The sequence below is a fragment of the Gymnoscopelus braueri genome, assembly GCF_963280865.1.
Source record: "Gymnoscopelus braueri genome assembly, chromosome: 22".
Classification (NCBI taxonomy): domain Eukaryota; kingdom Metazoa; phylum Chordata; class Actinopteri; order Myctophiformes; family Myctophidae; genus Gymnoscopelus; species Gymnoscopelus braueri.
The window spans coordinates 30,745,992-30,766,983 of NC_137624.1; the positions used below are offsets into that span (position 1 = coordinate 30,745,992).

At 40.8% G+C, this 20,992-nt stretch overlaps 1 protein-coding gene across 6 annotated transcripts in view; it reads left to right on the plus strand.

Annotated features, from left to right (window-relative positions):
- The first annotated feature begins 3,412 nt into the window (after positions 1-3,412).
- ptpn13 (protein tyrosine phosphatase non-receptor type 13) overlaps positions 3,413-20,992 on the plus strand; it is an 87,639-nt gene continuing 70,059 nt past the window's right edge. For all 6 annotated transcript variants that reach the window (XM_080418680.1, XM_080418681.1, XM_080418682.1 and 3 more), the window contains exons 1-2: positions 3,413-3,713; positions 13,418-13,537. In XM_080418680.1, the coding sequence (XP_080274806.1) occupies positions 13,423-13,537 (115 nt within the window). In that variant the 5' untranslated portion in view covers positions 3,413-3,713; positions 13,418-13,422. The remainder of the gene's footprint in view (positions 3,714-13,417; positions 13,538-20,992) is intronic.

Consider the following 20,992-nt stretch of genomic DNA (forward strand, 5'->3'; position numbering starts at 1 on the left):
GTAAAGGCAGGTGTCTGAGAGTGTAACTCTCAGAGTTACAAGGTCCCTTAGTTTCCTATAGCTGACAATCATTTAGCTAGATGGGCCCCTGGAGGAACTCTCAAGGGCCTCTTGGGGTCCCCGAACCCAATATTGAGAACCACTGCCTTGGCTATACTACCTTTTACATTGTCCATCACAGGAGCAATCCTCAAACGGTAGCCTACGTGCACACACCAGCTAGTCCATTAACACATAGAGAAGAGTCAAATCAAAATGAATCACAGCATAACAAAAATTCACTGACATCAAATGGAAATGTTTATTTTTTATTTTTTTACTTACAACAGAATTGACTGATAAGCAACCTTACCACATCAATAATGTTTTCATTGTGTGCTTGCGATATTAATATTAATATGCATATCAAATCATGTACCACTGCAACTCTGCTGATGACAGAGGGAGGACATGGACTCTCACAACAGAGGGCGAAAGCTCATTCACTCACTACCACGAGCAACTGGTAATAACGTTTATATAATCCACTGAATGCAATGCTGTGTGTTAGCCACTAGATGGCAAAGGCTGAGTAAAAAATGGAAGAATGGGACAGTTACATAGCTGCATGGCACTCCAAGAGGAAGGAAGTACTCAGCAGTGAATTGCTTCCTGACTGCCGGGATGGGAACTTGCCTGACTCCCAAACAACAAAGGCCCTTGATGTGGTTTTGTGGTATGCCTTTAACATGGGCAGTGTGCTTGTGTTCTATTGGGGTTGAACGATGGGGAATTTCCTTATACAGCTTTCCTTTAGATATATAAGTACACTTGTTGTCTAATACAACTTGTTTATTTTCACACCCTGTCTTGTCTGAAAGGAGTAATTGTAAACAGTTCAAATGCTTGTTACTGCAATATTGTAAGATAAATCATAATATCAGCCCTTACTGAGAAAAACCTTAGTATTAGGCGTATTAAAGGCATTAAGGTTAAGTGTGAATAACACTGAAATTCAAAAGACTTAAGCTTCTTGTGTTCTTACATGATCACTGAATAAGAACAGACTAAGTCCACTCATTAGTACTGTGCAAGGAACTCTTATTTATTCATTTATTTATCTATGGGGGCGTCCTTTCAGCAGCAAAATAAGTCTATATACCAGCCTCGGTCACATTGTTCAACAAAAAACAATACATAATACTGCACAGTTTTCTCTACATGTGTAGTACACCACACTGCTCAAGCTCTGTTATGTTTAAGATTCTTACAAGAACTGCAAGGTTGCAGAGCTCACAGCTTAATACTGGAACAAAAACGCTGTGGCCTCCTGCTTGAAAAATAGCCCAGACTTTGCCTCCCAGTCTTAACGTTTCTAACAAAGAAAGTGTAGCAAGGGCTTAACAAAAACTGTCGGACTCGGGTGTATTTCCCCACCAAATTCCATTGTTTGTGGTACAAAACAAAACAAAAATCTCCTCTGAAGTCATAACTTTAGTGAAAACTTGAACAGTGGACTCTATTTAATGCTAGTCACAGCAGACCAAAAACATTTGTGCCACTATAATTATGTCTTGCTATGACCCATGATTATGTGTATGCCAGTGGAATGAAGGGAGGCTAAAGGAGATTGGTGGGGGTGGGAGGTGAGGCATTTGAGGCCATTTGATCAGGGGAGATATTTCATTTCAGGCAGTACTGTTTGTTAACCACATGTGTCATTGTGTCCTACATGACACACAAGGGTCTACATTTCTCAATGGAAGAGTATGTGTCATTTTGACCAGATTGGTAAAATAATTATGCTGTATTCATTAAAATAAGTTCCCGGATTGCAGCTTTAATTTATCCATACACTCTCAGAGTTAAATTAATAACAGTGACAAACTGACTATCTTTTTTTTTACTGTGTAGGACAGGGGTCTTCAACAGGGGGTCCAGGACCCCTAGGGGGTCCGCAGAGTTACTAGGGGGGGGCGCCAAATCTTTGTGTGATAGGATATTTAGTTTTTTACATTAACCACTTGAACCCTAGCATCCCTATTCTGAGGAGAACTTTAGCCAAAAATAGCAGATCTACAAGCTCACAACGCCTTGCAGCGGGAGGTGTTATGAGCTTGTAGATCGGCTATTTTCGGCGAAGTGGTTTATTGGTGTAGACTATAGAGGGGAAAAAAAGAGCGGACCAAAAAAGTGGACAGAAAGGTCAAGTTTACTAAGAATTGACGGTTTAAGAGGTTAAATGTCTGAAAATACACATTATCACAACACTACACAATGACAGTGCTGGCAAACAAGTCTATGATGAAGCTATCTATGAAATCTATGGAAAGGTTTAATCTGCAACACCATTTTCTACAATATGTAGTGGGGGGGGGGTCCCTGCTTCATCTCTCTGTCAGCTAAAGGGGTCCTTGGGCTGTAAAACGTTGAAGACCCCTGGTGTATGATAAATACAGGACCAGGCTCTCTCAGTATTATTTTCCTCCTGGTCGCAGGTTACTATAGAGACGCCACGCCTCTTGTAATACGCTCCTCCCCCAGCAGAGAGCCAATGAACGGTGGTAGCGGGGTGTCTGGTTACTCCCAGTCACCAACGAGTACATTGAACAAGGAGAGGTCATACACGTCACGTTTTAGGCCAGTGGTTTTCAACCCTTTTCATTTCAAGGCAAGGTCCTAGGTCATATTTAATTAAATAATTGATTTTTTGATCAACGTTTGCCTGTTATTTCTCATATGGTACCACATCAATACAACATGGAATTGTGGACAAAATCGTATCCAACGATAAGAAAATATAATATAAAACCAATTTGGTTTGATTTTACACTCTCAAGAGTTAAAGATCTATAAGGGTCCATTTGGTTACCAACTCCATCATTTAGCTGGGGACCACCTGGAACCCCCTCAAGAACCACTGGTGGTCCCCGGACCACTGGTTGAGAACTACTGTTCTTCTAAGCACTGGGAGCTGTCTCCTCGGAGATGAGAAAAGTCTGGGAACGAGGCAAACTGGCGTTATAAGTTTGATGGAATACATTGAAGTCAGTAAGTGAGGACAAGTGCACGAATAAACACATCTTTGAATTTAAAAAAAGGGAGTAAGCTACAAATAATTGGCTACTCTAAATACATTTATTTTAATAAAAAAAAAATATATATATATTAATTAATAATAATATAATATAATAATATTAATTCATAATAATAAAAATAATAAATAATAATACAATATTGTTTACACATGTCCACTTCCAGGTCCAGTTTGCCTCCCATTGCCTAGATAGAACGTGACGTCTACGTGTCCTCTCCTTGTTCAATGGTACTCCCGTCTGCAGTCAGAGATGCAGTCAGACGTTCCAGAGGGAGGGAGCGGGGAGGGAGCGGGGAGGGAGGGGTTAAATGCTACTCAGAAACGCAGCGGTAATGGGAACTTTTGCTGCCAGAGGAGAGTAGCTCGCTGTGTTTAGAGCTCTAAAAACTACTTTTTTATTCAAAACTAAAGACTTTTATTCGGTTTCGCTCGAGCGAATACTAAAAACCATAACAGCTTAAATAGAATATATTCTAAAAACGCTTCCCGGCGTTTGTTTTTAAACAGCCGAATGTGCTCACGAAGAAGGTAAACCTGTTGCCTGTTCCAAGATGTTTCATTGTGGTGGATGGGATGGCGCTGCGCAGCATTCCTCCTCCTAGACGAGCAGCGCTTCTCTGAGAACATTACTTGCCTGGTAAGTTTTGTTTTCGTGCCAAAAAGTGTCAAATAATTAAAGACGAACCACTTAAAGCTCCCTTTAGTTTTTTTTTTGGAAGGAGTTCCATTGAATCTGCTGTTGAAGCGAAACCGCCTGCTGGCTGCCACTTGGTAGGCTATAATGAAAACACACAGACAGACAGACACAGTGCTGCTGTTGCTCTGTTGTTGTAATGTTGATAAACAATGCCTTTAATTATTGGTGTCTTCGTCAGAATTAGAGCTATTATAACGTGCAGAATAAATACTGCAAGCACAGTAGGCATCACAGAATTGACAAAAGCTGATGTAATGTTTTTTTATTTATTTATTATAAAACAGGACAGCAGCTGCAATACAGTTTTCCTAAGTTTTACCAAAGCCGAAATCTTAAATGTAACTTTAAGTAGCAATTGACGTCATACTATTGTATTTGCAGTGTGAGTTAATCAGCCTTCACAATTATGAATATAAAAAATAATTGATGGCAAGTTGGTTAATTTATCAGTAGACTGTGTGTGTGTGTGTGTGTGTGTGTGTGTGTGTGTGTGTGTGTGTGTGTGTGTGGGGGGGGGGGGGGGTGTAAGGTGCCAATTTGGATGACCCCCCCCCTTCTTCTCCATTAACATGGGAAACTGATAAAGTTATTTGGAGCCAAAGGTCATTCAGCTATTGGTCTATTTTTAGTCTATTCAATGCTAGGTGACCATGATGAGATGATGGCAGTGATGAGATGATGGCTGTGACAGACTAAAAAGCACAGGTTTATACTGGACATAATAAATGAGGCATTAGATGTTTTCATCTTCTGGAGTGGCTGCCTGCACTGCGATGAAGACTCTTGTGTGAGTTGGTGAAGAAAGAAAGGGGAGTTGAGGAGGAGTGTGGTTGTGGGTGGAGTTTGGGGGGGTCGGAGTGTGGTTTAGTAAAACCATGCTGTGCATGTCACGGTCCCCATAGCAACCCTGTGATTAGCAGGAATTGGGCGGATGAGGTTGAGACCAAAATGGGAGCTGCAGAGGGCTGTCAGTCCAGAGCTGCTGGGCTGATGGGGTTAGAATAATCCTCGATCTGCCTTTGACTGGCCTGACCCGGGCTGCCCTTGAAAACACAGGGAGACACAGGGATGACACTGACCATCAAGATGTCTCCCTTTTCTATTGGGGGGGGGAGGGGGGGTAGGGATGCCACTATGTGAACGTGATGTTCTTCTCTCTCTTCCCTTTTCAAGATGACTAATCCAAAGAGCGTTCAGTCAAACAGAGACAGGAGCAAGTTCTCCGCGCAGAATATACATTTAAAAGTGAATCGTATTCTTTGTTGAAAAGGCACATTTCAGTAACAACAAGCTTTCATACCGCCAGTCATCTTCTTCAAAAGATAATGCTTTGTGTGTGTTTTGAATTTGAAGAGATTGTTTGCAGGCTGAGGCAGCATTCTATCGTTCTGGGAATAGAGGTTCACTCAGAGTGTGTTGCTGAATTTTCCTGGCAGGAATGACTTCAGGGAGATTTTCACCTCAAATCTGGCACATAAGAATTTCTTTCTTACTGGTTCCTCCTGGCCCAAATGTCTTTGCCAGCTGAGACCACAGCTCTAATGTATGGAGGAAATTAACCAACTCTCTCTCTCTCGTTCTCATATCTTGGAATTATGCTGTTGGAAATAGTCAGTTGGGAGCTTTGCTTTTTCACAGCTGATTGTTTCAGGAGGAGTTGTGGCTCCTTAAAGTTCTCAAGCGATGTTGAGGTCGGAAAAAAAGAGGATTTGGAGAGAGAGCGTGGTATGTGAGTTTCCTATGTCTTTGGTCTCGGAGAGATACAGTACAGAGCGGTGGGCTCTAGAAAGAGGACTGTAGAAAATTAGTTGCGGTAACTTTTCATGGGATGCTCAGCCAAAACGCAATTTCTTTTAGAGCTTGTTTTCAGATCCATTTCATGTCTTAACGGCTGCATCATCATAGAATCGCAGACTTGGGAAGGAAATGTAACGAGTACCATCACGTTTCCAGGATTATTTTTTCTTTAAAGTCCTTGTGACTGTGGCCGAGACTTGGAACACTGAGCAGCAGCAGCCTAAAGCTTTGTTTGTGAAAGAAATCTGTTAGTGCTGCCATGCGTGGGTTGTATGACTGTCTCCCAAGGTCTGTTTTAACATGCACATGTATTGTTTTTTATATTTGTTTCATCATCAAGTAGCCATCTAAATATAGGTATTTTTACTTTTTTTTGCCAGAAGACTGGCTTGGATCTTTTGTCTGTTGTTGCACTTTTGGATTCCCTACCAAAGAGCTCTTTCACACGTATTTGGATTTACACTAAAGAGATTTTCAGTTTTTCTGACGTTCATATCTGGGAACAACAAACAAACCAATTGCAGGAAAATGAAAGGCGTGAACGATGTCTGGTCTTTTGGTCCACTGCTCCCTAAAGCCCGATTTATATCTAGTTGTACAATGGTGTCCCGCGTCGAAAACAGACGATCTACAATCTCAAAAGGCTTTGCACTGCAGACGCGTTGTGAGCTTGTAGATCGGCTATTTTCGGGCGCGGGACACCGGCATGCAACAAAGTATAAATCACGCTTAAGCCCCCTTCAATAATGAGCAGCACCGCACCACAGGCCAATGTGAGACAAGCTGGCCTCCACACCGCAGCAGCATCAGTGTGGATAAAAACATTCCACTGTAGGTCTCTGTTGAAATAACAAGGGCCGCAAAACAATCAGCCTTCACAGCGCCCCGCTCAGCCCATTCTCATGGGTAATGAGCCGGATGGGTAGTAACCCACTTTCACCCTCACTCCTCACTCACGCCTCCCATTGACCAGAGTGGTTAACATGCATTCCTGCATAAACATGTATGACATGCTTATTCATAAATCTTCTAAACTCAGAATGACCTGTAGGGCGGCTGGTGTTGTCCCATCTCACTCGTATAAAAGAAAGACGGCCTACATGGGAATGAATGAGAATCGGGGAAATTAGTCCCAAACTTGGTCAATAGGAAGTTTTATGTCCAGAACTTTGATTGTCAGAATTAAAGATCCACTGTGGTCAGAATATATTAAGCCTACCATTGTAATCTTTTAAAAATGTATATATTATTTACCTCATTTAAAACCTCAGTCAATCAAATCATAACCTATCTGTTCCGCATGGTTCTCCTCAGTGGCTTGAGCAATTGATCTGTACTTGCAAACAGCATTGACCATTAGCATATGCACACAACCACGACGCCTGTTTTTCACTTTCCCAAAACTTTTGCTTTTTTTTTTTTACAATTCTGTTGTAAAACCGGAGATTCAGAGTCCGGGCTATAGGATCTGTCGTCATGGTTACAGCCCTGCAGCCTATGGGATCGTAGCCGCTGGCCTGGCCAGGCCACACAGAGAACGCCACAACACACACACGCTGCCAACTTAACAACAAGGGGTGAAACAGCGAGACTACAGGCCATTCATATGAACTGTCACATTTCCTATATAGCCTCAATTTACAAGCCGGATGCTAGCCCCTTGGTCCACACACACAGACTGTGTTTTAAGAGCGGGAGGGCGCTTTGGATATCATCTTCATAGCACTAGCACGCAGATTGACACGTGCAATGTTCGAATCCAGGTTGTGTTATTAGCACACATGGCTTAGCTCAAACAGCTTAAACATCAACTTCTCATGGTTGTGGGAGAGAGAGCACATCCCCGGGTATGGAATAGTATATAATGTAATTTAAGATGTGATTTCATACGTAATTAGGCTATTGTTTCATACTCTAGGTTTAAGAAACTGAACACCGTTATAGCAAAGGCATCATGTATGTGAGTGAGCGAATGTGTTTGCTTGCAAGTGAGTACACTCAGTAGTGTGTGTGTGTGTGTTGTGTGTGTTGTGTGTGTGTGTGTGTGTGTGTGTGTGTGTGTGTGTGTGTGTGTGTGTGAGAATAGTGTATTGTTGTATTTGTTGTTGCATTGTTTGTATTTGTGTGTGTGTGTGTGAGACTATGTGCATGCATGTGAATGAGTGTAGTCTTTTATTGTATCTACCATTATGTACCTATTGTATGCTTTAGTACTGTATTTATTGTCTATTGTGCACGTTTTACTTCTACTCTACTTACTCTCTGTGCTGCTGTACCCCCCTGAATTCTACCCTGGGGTAAAGTGTTATCATATCCTATAAATCACAATCTACAAACGACACACTAATCACCAAATTCATGGCCGGTAATTTACAGTTTACTTCAAAACTCATTTGGCATACAAAATATTATCCGTAAGAGTTTTTTGTATGTGCGTCAATTGCCTGAAATGTACATGTGTACTTACCAGTCCAAGTATAAAAAAAAATCTGAAATAATAATTCATGAAGAATTATTAGCGTGTTTAATTTTGTGAATTCCCCCAAAAAGCTTCATAACACCTACACATAAATTTGTCATTACACCGTGGCTATTTCTAACTTGAAACTGTGTCAACATTGGATAACACATGGCCACGTTGTTTAATGTAACATTCTAACTGGAAAAGTGCCTACCCAGGGCTGAGTCAGTTGTTGGGTGCAGCCGTCAAGGTCAAGACACGAGGAAGCCGAGATCAAGTGTACACAGATAGACACTTAGACAGACAGACACACACACACGGACGGACAGGGGTGAAAACACTGTCTCACTCTCTACATTCACTTAACCCTTCAACCCATTTAGACCTGAAACCCTGGGGCGGCCATAGCTGAGTGGTTAGTGAGCCCGCCTAGGGAGCCAGAGGCCCTGGTTGCCCCAGGTACTATTCCAGGCCACGCCAGCATATGTGTCGATGAAATGAAATTTGTCCCTGAGCAAGACTCTTAACCCCTAATTGCTCACAGGCCCTCATTGGAAACAAGCCCGCAGTTAAAAGGAATTATCCTTACCCCATTACGTAACTATACCTTTCAAGTTGTTCAGAAAACTTAGGTCAGAATTTAGAAGGTGTTTTTAGAATTGGCCTCGGATCTAAATGGCTTAAGAGTAAGACCTGAGGCCGATTCTACAAATGCCTTCTAAATCAGTAGTTGTCACACTTTCAAGATAAAAAAAAAATAGCATATGTACAAGCTCGCTGTGCTATTTTTGATATAGCCAACACTAATCTAAATGACACGGATGCTTTCCCGGATTTCATGGGTTACGGGAAACGAATCACTAACTCCTAGTCAATTTGACCACATTTTCCTGACACTGTATTTTTAGATTATGCTCATGTTCATGTCTGGAGATGTTTATTACAAAAATGAATAGCCTACACTTTTGACCTCCTCCTCTACAGTGATCACCAGGCTGTCAACATTATGACATGTATGTATTTAACCCCTTGCTATCGTGACCGTAAATACCCTCCCATTGCGAAGCCATGCCGGTGATATGCCCCCAAAAGTGAACATTTCTCACCACCACACTGCAGTAGTACACCACCAGTAGACCATCAGAGAAGCAGCCCTGTGACACACACACACACACACACACACACACACACACACACACACACACACACACACACACACACACACACACACACACACACACACACACACACACACACACACACACACACACACACACACACACACACACACATACACAGAGACGCACGCAGCTATTTAGGCTAGGTGCTGATGGGTTTTTGCCTAGTCAAATGTAATCCTTTAAAACCAGAGCTTCCTATTCCTCCCTTGCATCCCGTCACGGTGGGATTGGGTGGATTTCGACATCATTGTCACCGCAAGCACGGCAGCTGTTGTGTTTTAGGGCCACGCGGTGACAGATGAGGGGTGAACATATCTCGTCTATCCCCATTCCATCATCGCACGGCATTTCATGGTTGATTGACTGCCTGGTTTAAATGGGCACTTTTTTAGTCAGCAAATCACTTGGTAAACATGGGCTATTTTAGCTTATCTTCTAGGGCAGGGGTCTTTTCAGCTCAAGGACCCGCTAGCTGAGAGAGAGATGAAGCAGGGACCCCCTCTATATTATATAAAATTGTGTTTCAGAATAAACTTTTTTTTTTTACTTGGTCAGCTCTTTCCCCCTGTACACCTATTACCTCTTTGCCAAAAAATAGCAGATCTACAAGCTCACGACGCCTCGCAGTGCGAGACGTTGTGAGCTTGTAGATCTGCTATTTTTGGCTAAAGTTCTCCTCAGAATAGGGATGCTAGGGTTCTAGTGGTTAATGTAAAAAAGAAAAAATCATATCGCACAAAGTTTTGGCGGACCCCCTGTAGTAACTCTGAGGACCCCCCTAGGGGTCCCGGACCCACTGTTGAAGACCCCTGTTCTAGGAAGATGAAGGATGAATGCCGAAGCTAAAAATGTTGGATGAATTTCTTGTGTCTACACACTAGGTCAAGTCTTATAGAACAGCCTGCTGTGGGGCCTAATGAGTGAATTCAAAGAGATCTCTCCCTTGGAGCACAGCTTGTTGTGGCATGCCTGTAGTCTGAAGGTGTGTGACGGTGCTCCTGTAAATAAAATCGGGGGCTTCGCCTCCTTTCAGCCAAACAGAACAACAGAATTGAAGCTGCTGTATTATTACTCTTCTCTGCAAGGAGATAATTGCGCTTAGTTTAAACACGTGAGCCCTGTATACTTTATCACGCGACAAATGGCAAAAATAGCTGATCTACATGCTTGTAGATCAGCAAAATAACTGACTTATTGAAAGCAAGTTGAAACGTAATAAACAGTGTTCGTTAGGATGTTTAAAGGAGTAGTTCAACCAAAAAATGACTTATTTTCTATCAACTACACACCCCTTGAAGCATTGAATTCACTGATATTTTTTTGTTTTTGTCGCATTCCTATTAAGCCAATAATTTGATCACCGGCAGTCTCTCCTTTTGAGTCTCCTACCAGATACATTAGCATCTTTCCGCCGGTAATCAAATTATTGGCTTAGGAGTGTGACAAAAACTAAAAAATCTCCATGAATTCAATGCTTCATTGGGCGTGTAATTGATAGAAAATAAGTCATTTTTTTGGTGAACTACTCCTTCAAGTAAGTGGCAAGATGACATTGTAACTTCTTCTAAGGTGACTCCCAAGAGTGATAATCTAGGCTGTCAAACTCATGTAAACAACAGTAATGTCCTCTGTCGTCAGGGATCACATTTGTAATATCTTAGAAGATATAGTCATTTCAAATATCCGGTTAAGTGAACTGATAACAAAAGAAGCACTGTTGGAAGCTGCTGTCTTGACTATAGAAACTAGCTGGAACTTAGAATAAATAATGAGCAGTTACTAAAGAATCTATGAGTACGGTAGTTACTAAAGAATCTATGAGCAGTTACTAAAGAATCAACGGAGTTACTCAAGTAGAATTGTGCAGTGGTGTAAGTACATTTACTTTAAGTACTGTACTACTACTTTAAGTACTGTACTACTACTAAGTAACATTTTTAGGTATCTTTACTTTACTGGAGTATTTCCAATTTTCAGTACTTTTACTTCTACTCCACAACACCTCAGAGGCAAATATTATACTTTTACTCCACTACAATTGTTTGAAAACTTTTAGTTACTAGTTACTTTGTAGATTTGATTATTATTACAAAACATACATTACACACTTCAGCCCTATATACATTTCGGCCATTTGAAAATAGCTGATCTACAAGCTCACAACGCACCGCGTTGCGACACATTGTGAGCTTGTAGATCGGCTATTTTCAAAAGATTTTTTAATACATTTAAACTTTAACTTTTGGTACTCTAACAACTGTACTTTTACTCAAGTCAATTTTGAATTCCGGACTTTTACTTGTAACAGAGTACTTCTACATTGCAGTATTGATACGTTTACTTAAGCAAAACATTCGAGTACTTTTTCCACCACTGGAATTATGCTGTACTGTATGTGTGTGTGTGTGTGTGTGTGTGTGTGTGTGTGTGTGTGTGTGTGTTACTTTGAATGTGTGTGTGTGTGCGCACACACATCATGTGCTTGCACCTCCTCAGCTCCAGAGCATGACTCAGGGCTCACGGCTCAGATGTCAAGGTGGTGGGAGTTGGCCTTAGAACTGACATTGCGAGGATTTTTTTCTTTCTCGGAAATAACTGAATAGTCTTCTTTATCTTCTTTTATTAACAAAGTAGCTTAGCCTAAATGCCTAAGACTTGATAACCAGAATCCCAGTTAGTGATAAATGTTGGTGTGATTGGAGTTTTTGTAACGGTATGCCATTCCTAGGTTATCAGACGGCATACTGTAAGGTTTTTCAGACATCAGGCCCGATAGTGTTGTTGTTGCGAAAATGCTGTACATTTGTTAACCCGATTCAATCCGGCAACGCATCTCAGTCATTTTAGATTTCTTTGGCTATTAAAAAATAGCAGATATACAAGCTCATAGCGCGGCACCGAGTGCCGCGCTACGAGCTTGTATATCTGCTATTTTTTTTAAATCGTGAAAATGTGTGCACATCTTTGAATATATATATATATATATTTATTTTGTTCCAGGGACACTCCAGAAGCAAAGATTTGAGTTCGCTTTAAAAAATACATATTCAAAGATTTGCTCAAATGTTCAAGACTTTTTCAAAAATAGCTGATCTACAGCGCTATGAGCTTGTATATCTGCTATTTTTGCATAGCCAAATTATAAAATATGACAAAAATCTAAAATGACACAGATGTGTTCCCGGATTGAATGGGTTAAAGGTGCAGTAAGTGATATGTAAGTGTTAATATTGTATAATAGTGTCTATATTTAGTTCAGTAACAGGGGTTGGGTCTCTCTGTCTCTCTAGTAAACAGAAAAAGCATTTTCAGGGTTGGTATACCAATTGTATAGCCTGGTAAACACCCCCTCCTTCCGGAAATCTCATGCATTGCATTGCATTTGGTTTCAGGAAGGAGGGTCTGGGATTGCTCACAGAGTAAAGCTGCCCGAACCGCTGCGCATACGAACCAATCAGCGGCTGCTAGGGGCGGGATCATCCAATCACCTGCCTAGCAGCTTGAAAAAATGAAACTCCGTCTGTCATCGATTCTGCGCCCGAAGTCTCAGATGCAAGTACGCTGTGAAACAAAATGTGTGTCGCAAGCTTCTTCCATTTGACTGAGTGAGGTTACCAATTGTATCCAATCAGGAGAGAAAATTCATACAGGATAAAAAAGTTAAATTGGAAGGTTATGACTGACTAGGCAATGTGCCAGACAAAATTGGAACTGGGACACAATCAAATTGAAGCTGATCTTGGGCACTGTGTCCTGATTGGATGAAATTAGCTAGCAACCCATCTGAAAATGTAATATTTTCTCTTTTCTGTTTATCAAAGATCTGGAGAGATGAGGAGAGACCCCGTGTTATTGAACAAACACTGTAACAACGTTTCTTAATTGCCGATTCTTATGAAAGGTCGTTTTGAGTGTTTTTGTTTTTAATGTCCAACAGACAATTATGAGGCATTCTTGAATGTAATGCGTAGTTTATACTGTCCGCCACAACAAATAGGCGCCGCAGATCTACAAGCTTCCGCAAGCTCACATCCGCACATCAGTATTGTGTGAGCTTGTAGATCGGTTTATTCTGATGAAGCTACATCATCGCACGACAAAGTGTAAATCAGGCTTTCAGGGTATGTACTGTAGTACTTCTGTGATGTACTACTACAGATGCTATTATTTTTCATGATTTTCACAATCTCTTCATTTGCACACAGGGAAGATGCACGTGTCCCTGGCAGAAGCTCTGGAGGTGCGAGGGGGTCCGCTGCAGGAGGAGGAGGTCTGGGCGGTCCTCAGCCAGAGCGCAGAGAGCCTCCAAGAGCTCTTTCACAAAGGTATGCACAACTGTTGCCAGGCCAACAATGGACCGTATTCACATGATGGCAGCCATTTTGCTCTGGAAATGAGAAAAAAAAACGGTGTTCCAATGGATCCAATGGAGTTACGAGATTTATTCAAAAGCTCTTGTTATTAATTTTCATTAAATATTTGTGAAACCCACAGACGGACATAAAGGGTGACCAATGATTTAGGAATTGATTTATGAACACATTTAATGAAAAAAAGACCCAAAAGAAAACCTAGGTTTCTACCCGACAGCGATGACATAATATTAATGATATCCCCGTCATATTGCATTCTTATATGGAGTCTCCTGCTCTCCCTCTTTCTCTTGTGGTTGTGAAATTAAATTGCTGAACAAGAATCTGGCTCAGCAGCAGCAACCATGTTGTCCCTCAGGTCAGCAGAACTGGTTACCTAGTGATACGTATGTAGCTCTAGACATCACACAGGGACTAATGGATCTGACACACCACCTCTCTCCATTTGGCCCTGTGTTGTTGTTGTTGTGTAGGGCATTGGTTCTCAAAGTGGGGTCCGGGGACCCCCAGGGGTCCTTGAGGGGGTTCCAAGGGGGTCCCCAGCAAAAGTAGTTAATTTAGCGTCACAATCATTTTAACCATTTATACGTTGGCTATTCAAAAATATTTGAAAAAATGTCTAAAATGTTTGGAAGAATTTGAATTATTGTTGATTTTTTTTAACTCAAATCTTGTCTTCCGTGGGACCCTGGCCGCAAACAATTTTCAGATCTGGGCCTGTGACCAAATACATATCAATTTGCAGGTCCTTGTCACGAAAAACGTTGATAACTATGGTGTAGGGAACGTGAATAAAGGTCATTCAGGCTGTAATGACAAACTCTAACTCTACCTCTCGTTTCTTTCCCCCTTGTTTTTGCTTGTTTGAAAGTTTTTATATGCTTAATTCCTGAAATTCTAACCTTTTCAGAGATGGCTTTTTTAGAGATGTTTATGTGTCAACAATAGCATGTGGTTCAGCCTGTCTCTGGCGGTATGCCACATAATCCTGTTCCCTGTTTAGCTTCCGTGTTGTTATTGGATGAGAGAAGTAACAATTTCAACCCTCCTAAATGCGTTGGTCGCCATCCGTGACGCCTTGATTTATCTTAGCGTGACGCCATGTCGCCATCCACACCCACTCACACTTACAGTATGTGTCATCGGTGTGGTTCTTTTGAATGGACCAGTGTCACCTGACTCTGAATATTTAGACAGGCTATAGGAAAACAATTCAACTCTGTCTTTGGATTCAGAGAGTGACGTGCGAGTTCACTCCGTTTCTGTTGCATCAGCTTGATATAAGATCTCTGTGTATTTCAAGGCAACTGGTTTCTATAGGTAATCTAGTTGTTTTCTATATTGTGGGAAAACATTTCGTCAAGGAAACTTTCCACATCCTGCATTTTGTGAGGCAAAAGGTCCACACTGATTTGTAGGATAACCATTGTTCTGTCTTGTTCTGTCTGAGAGAGAAGTAATCCTTATTCCTTAACCCATTAAAGGTTTCATGACGTTCAGTTTTACCACACATTAAAAGTCTTTGTCATGGTCCTTCAAACGTGTATAGAAAGTTTTAACAAAAAATTCCACTCCATTGATCCATGGCAGGTGTTTTTCTGTCACATTTCTAAAGCCTTTTCAACTGCAATGAAAAAAGAAATCTTTGCCTGCGGGTGTCGCTGCTGAGGGATTTTGCCTGTCAATCTTCGCCTCTGCTCCGCCCCCCCCAAAGGAAAGGATAGGGGATGGGAGGGGCGAGGAGGAGAGTGGGCGGGATTAATCAGCTGTGACCTCACTGCCGAAGGGCCAAGCTCAGATTACTTTTCAGCCTAATTATTCAGAAAACCCCAGACCACAGAGAATCCACTGAATGTTCAAAGTTCCGATTTTTTGGGTGTAATTGAGGTCATAAAACCCCCCAAAAAACATAATAAATAAAAAAAGTGAAAATGAATGTCATAGAACCTTTAAAACCGGGAACGCATCTGTGTAACCACTTTAAACATTATTTTATACTTTGGCTTTTCAAAAATATCAGATATACAAGCTCATTGCGTGGCACCGGGTGCCGCGCTATGAGCCTTGTAGATCTGCTATTTTTGAAAAATGTTGATGTTTTTTTTCAAGTCTTTGAATATATGTATATATATTTAACTCAAATCTTTGCTTCTGGGGCGTACCTGGAAATGGGGGTCCACGGTCAAAATACATATCATTTTGGGGGTCCTTGACATGAAAAAGTTTGAGAACCACTGATTATAGCAACATACCTTTTTTTTCAAAAAACTTTTAGGATTTAGAAGACATTTGTAGAATGTAGATTTGAGTTACAAATGTTCACTTTAAAAACATATATTCAAAGATTTGAAAACGTTTTTTTTTTTTTATTATTTTTTTAATCTACAAGGCCATAGCGCGGCACTCGTTGTCGCACTATGAGCTTGTATACCTGCTATTTTTGAATAGCCAAACTATAAGATAATGGTTAAAGTGGTTAAAATCTAAAATGACAGATGCTTTCCCGGTCTTAATGGATTAACTGTTGTGTGAACTTTGAGGCTAATCAGGGAAGGTGTTGAACAGAATGTGTCAAAGGCATTACCAATACTCAAATGTAATGTAAATAAGCAGACTGCAGCTATGCTGCCTGACAGCCAACCAGAGTAACCTCGATACTGTATTATTGTACAGTCGAAATATTTGACTCATGCGTTGCTAAATAATTGCCCCGTTTGAGATAGCTTGGTTATTGTGGCGTTTGAGTCTTATCTTTCACATGCCTCTTGTGGGGGTTTAGAACTATTTGCTTCCTTTTTTAATGGATTTTGGTGTTCAAGGTATTCACTGTCTTTAGGCAAAATCTTCACGGAGACCTACACCCCGAGATTGGTGTATATTGTGTATTTTTGACATTTGACCCATTTGGACCCGGTACGCCTACACGCTGTTATACCTGTTCAATCCGGGACAGCATCTGTGTCTTTTTAAATGTTAGATGAAGTTTTTCAGAAAACTTAAAGGTTAGGATTTAGAAGACGTTTTTAAAAATCGGCCTCAAGTCTAAATGGGTTAAACGGCAGTGTAAAGAGGAAAGAGGTGTTCTAGAGACGGGATGATATTTTACACAGGTCATGAGACAGTTAAATATAGCAAATTAACTCTCTGCCTGCCTGCCAAAAACGCTTATAAACGTTTTTAAAAATAAAATAAAATAAAAAACAAAATGAAAACATTTCTAAAATTATTATTTATTTTTTCCGTTCTTCACAAAGAACCAGGAGATAACATTTTCCAAAAAGTTGCAGCTCCATTCACTTCAATGTAAAAAAAAAAAAAAAAAAGTCCTATGTTTTACCATGTGCTGCCAGTTTTTGAGTACTATTTTTGAAAAACCCTGGCAGTTTAAGAGTTAAGTAAAAACCTGTAAAAAAAAAATCTGCCTGTATTGACAACGCCAGATTGAAGTGTAAACCGATTGGAATCCACAAGCGTGCAACCATCTAATTTATTAGATGACAGAACTTAGTGACTGCTTTAGCCACCAGGCTTCCCAAAAATGACCATTTCCTCAACATGAAGCACGTTGCTGTCCAGTCATTTTATTCAATGAGACGTATTGTAGCTCACTGTCTGACTCAAAGCTCTTACGCAATAAATGGGAGCATTGAGCATTCATTGTCTTTTGATTTATACCCCAAGCTGTTCTGCTGGACAACGCAGTGTCCAGACTGGGTTCCCAGATAAGGCTTTAATGGTCATGGCTCTGGAGTTAGCATGTTAATCTGGAGACAATGGCTTCTTTATTGTTCACAGATGGGACAGGATTCTCATGGAAGACGTTCAAAGCAACCAAAACCCTCTTATCGTTTAAGGTTCTTCTAATCTACGGATAGCAGCCATCTCAATCTCAGATTGCTCACATTTGAGAAGAAGTCCCTCACGACAACCTTCAATAGTTTCATCTACAAACTCGTAATGCATCGCCATGCGTTGTGAGCTAGTAGATCTGCTATTTTCGCAGAAAGTTGCCCAGGGGTAGGAACGCTAGCGTTCATGTCGTTTTAATTTTCAAACTGTAAACTTGACTGGAAAAAGTTTCATGCCTTCTGATCTGAAAGAGAATTGGGCCAGACGGGACCCAAAAGAATACATAAATCATAAAAAAAATCCTAGTGTTTTGAGATCAGCATGATGCATTTTGTACTAGGAAATAATATATATTAGCAAAGCTGAAATGTATATAAAATGGAGGTTAAATACATGAAATAATGAGCCATCACACTTTCCTCAATACCCATCAAGCGCATGTTCAGGAGGCACATTTGAACTTTACATAACGGAACAGGATTAAATACTAGGAGAAGGCTACTAAGTGTCCTTTAGGGAAAATAATAATCCTTGTTTTGAAATCTGGAAATTGACTACTGTACCCTAGTGCTATGCCAACTCTGTGTTAACCAGGGAACTCATTATTGTGGATGTGTACTTCATTCCTTTTTCATACTTTTAATTCAGAACATTTTCTGTCCAGTAATATCAGGACATCTTAGTTCAACATGTCTAACCTACCGACCCCTCGCTTGAATTGAGGGATTTTGCACGTGCGCAGGCACACACACACACACACACACACACACTGTCTGTCTGTCTGTCTGTCTGTCTTTCTGTCTCAATCATATACTGTATATACAGTACCGTATAGTGCATGACAAATGACATCACGTCACCCAAAAAGAACACACACTTTGTGTACAACTAGACCCAGCAGCAGTTTTGTTTTGTGTCTATACTATTGCATCGATCGTCGTCTCTTCCTTCCGCGTGTGTGTGTGTGTGTGTTTGATGATGCAGCAGTAGCAGGCTTGGCATGAACATAAAGATTGCCACTATCCTGAGAATGTTGGAGCTGGACTCGGGCCAATAGCTCCCAACTGGTTCTACTGCAGACATCCTTGACATACACTCTGACTCTGGACTATGTACTTTCTGCTGAGGTCACAATTTTTGGTAATTAAGGATTCCACTCCAAGGCCTAGTATTTCAGACTCAAAAACCCAAGGTTGAGTCCTTGGAGCATTGCTTTGAAAGTCTTCACTTCAAGGGCCGTTTCCCAATAATGTTGTTTACATGGCATTTAGCATGGTACTGCATTGATTGCGTAGGCCGCTCTGTCAGCTAATATTGTTAACTTATGTTGTTGCGTAGCCATATTGAATAGATTGTGGTCTCTCATGTGCACGGTTTAGGAATGCTGAGTGAAGCTTAAATGTGAAAAGCAGATGTCAGAAGCAGTTCTTTTCATGCAGCTGCTTAACTATGTTAAGGCATTTGTACCTACAGAGTAAATTAACAGAAAAAAAAAGTTTTTAATCATGTAATATCATTTTTTGTGATGCCATTTTAAGTTCTGTGAATATAATTTCTGTTGTCCCGGTCTTACTTATACAACTTCATTTATAGTACGTTTCAAATCCTAATTGATACTTTCAACATCTGTCTTGAGACATGACATAAATGCTATAGCTTCTGCTATATCCAAGCCATTCCCACTCTGTAAAGTCCTCAATGTTAATTTAACTGTTAAAGCTGCAATCCGGAAGTTATTTTCTTAAATAAAATGTTATTTATATGTTACTACAACACAACTAACACAACTGCAGTGGCTGTGTACTGCAGTGGCTGTGTTCCCCTGAAAACATTAAGCCCTGGTGTTTGGTAGGACACCTACTGTGTTGACAAGCAGTACTACCTGAAGCTCATGAGCGCGATATATATACTGTATATCCCCAGGCCGAGCAGGTATTCAGAGATGTAGGATATCATCATGTCTCTCACGTGGGTCAAATCCTGGGTAGGACATGCCACTTACGGAGTGCAGCTTTAAATTTTTTTTTTTTTACTGTGCAATATGACTTGGCAGGCATGCATGTGTGTGGATGACACCCTGTGGGTGTCACATTGTATAAGTATTAGCCTCACACTGTCCAAACACTAATCCACCACCACAACGGTCATGTGTAAATAGCAGCGGTTAGCTACTGTGTTTGTGTAAGAATGATTTGTTTGAATAAGTTATGTCCCGAGTATTTATGATTCCGCAGAGAAATGCCTATCCATCCATAGTCTCCGCTGTAGTCTCCTCTGGTTCCTATGTGAAACCAAGTGCCTTTCTTTCACATGATTTGCCTGTACAGCATGTTTGATCTTAGTATTTCCTTGTCATTCAGCCTGCAAACTAAGATCTTCTATGTTCATTTAAAGCTGTAAACCATAGGTTTTACACCCTTCCCAGTGCCCAGGTTTCAAAACTTGGGTCTCCTCATGCATGAGAAACCTTATTTCTACCGTTCATCCAAGACGCAATCCCCACTTGGCCAGGGGGAGTTATTGCACATACTATGAGCTTCAGGCAGTACTACTTGTAAACTAGTAGGTTGTCCTGCCCGACGACACCAGGGTGAAAGTTCTCAGTGGAAGAGAAGGAGATGTGCTAGTTAAATAACATACTGCTATTTTTCAAAGTGAAGTGAGTTTCATATCGGAGCTTTAATTATTATTTGTTTTAATTATTACTGTGATTATTACTATACTATGATTATGTTTTTCTACATAAATGGCTTTGGTGCAGGTGAATATCATTACATCACCCTCATAGCCAGGGATAAGAGAGCTTCAGATTCATAAGGTTTAAAATAAAAATACAATCGTTTTGTTCATTAAAATAAGTTCAGGATTAATTTAACTCTGAACGTGTACAAATTGAGCCATAATGCTTGCTTTTCTGTGTCGCTGCCTGATTCTCTACTCTGCCCAAAAACTGTTGCACCTCTGCCTCCCTGCCTGCCTCCCTGCCTGTCTTTCTGTTTGTCTGTCTGTCTCTGTAATGCTGGCTTTGGCTTCAGAGATAATGCATCCCGCACATTACAGTTTGTATATCTATTTTTAGAGGACAACTCCCTGGTCTAGGGGGCTGATAGTAAGTCAGAGAGTCCCCTTATAGCATTGGTTCTCAAAGAGGGGTCCTTCCTTGGGGGGGGGGGGGTACCGGTGGGTCCCCCAGCAAAATTAGTTAATAAAGCGTCACAATCATTTGAACCCCTTTATCCATATTTTATACTTTGGCTATTCGAAAATAGCAGATATACAAGCCCATAGCGCTAAGAGCTTGTAGATCTGCTATTTTTTTTAAATCGTGAACATTTGTGCAAATCTTTAAATATATATTGCTTAAAGCGAACATTTGTAACTCAAATCTTTGCTTCTGGGTGGTCCCTGGAACAATATATTTTGAGAAGGGGGTCCGTGGCCAAAATACATATCATTTTGGGGGTCCTTGACATGAAAAAGTTTGAGAACCACTACCCTATAGCAACAAGTTAGTGGGGATTCACATGAGCTTGTTTGGAGCTGACAAATATGCAAACT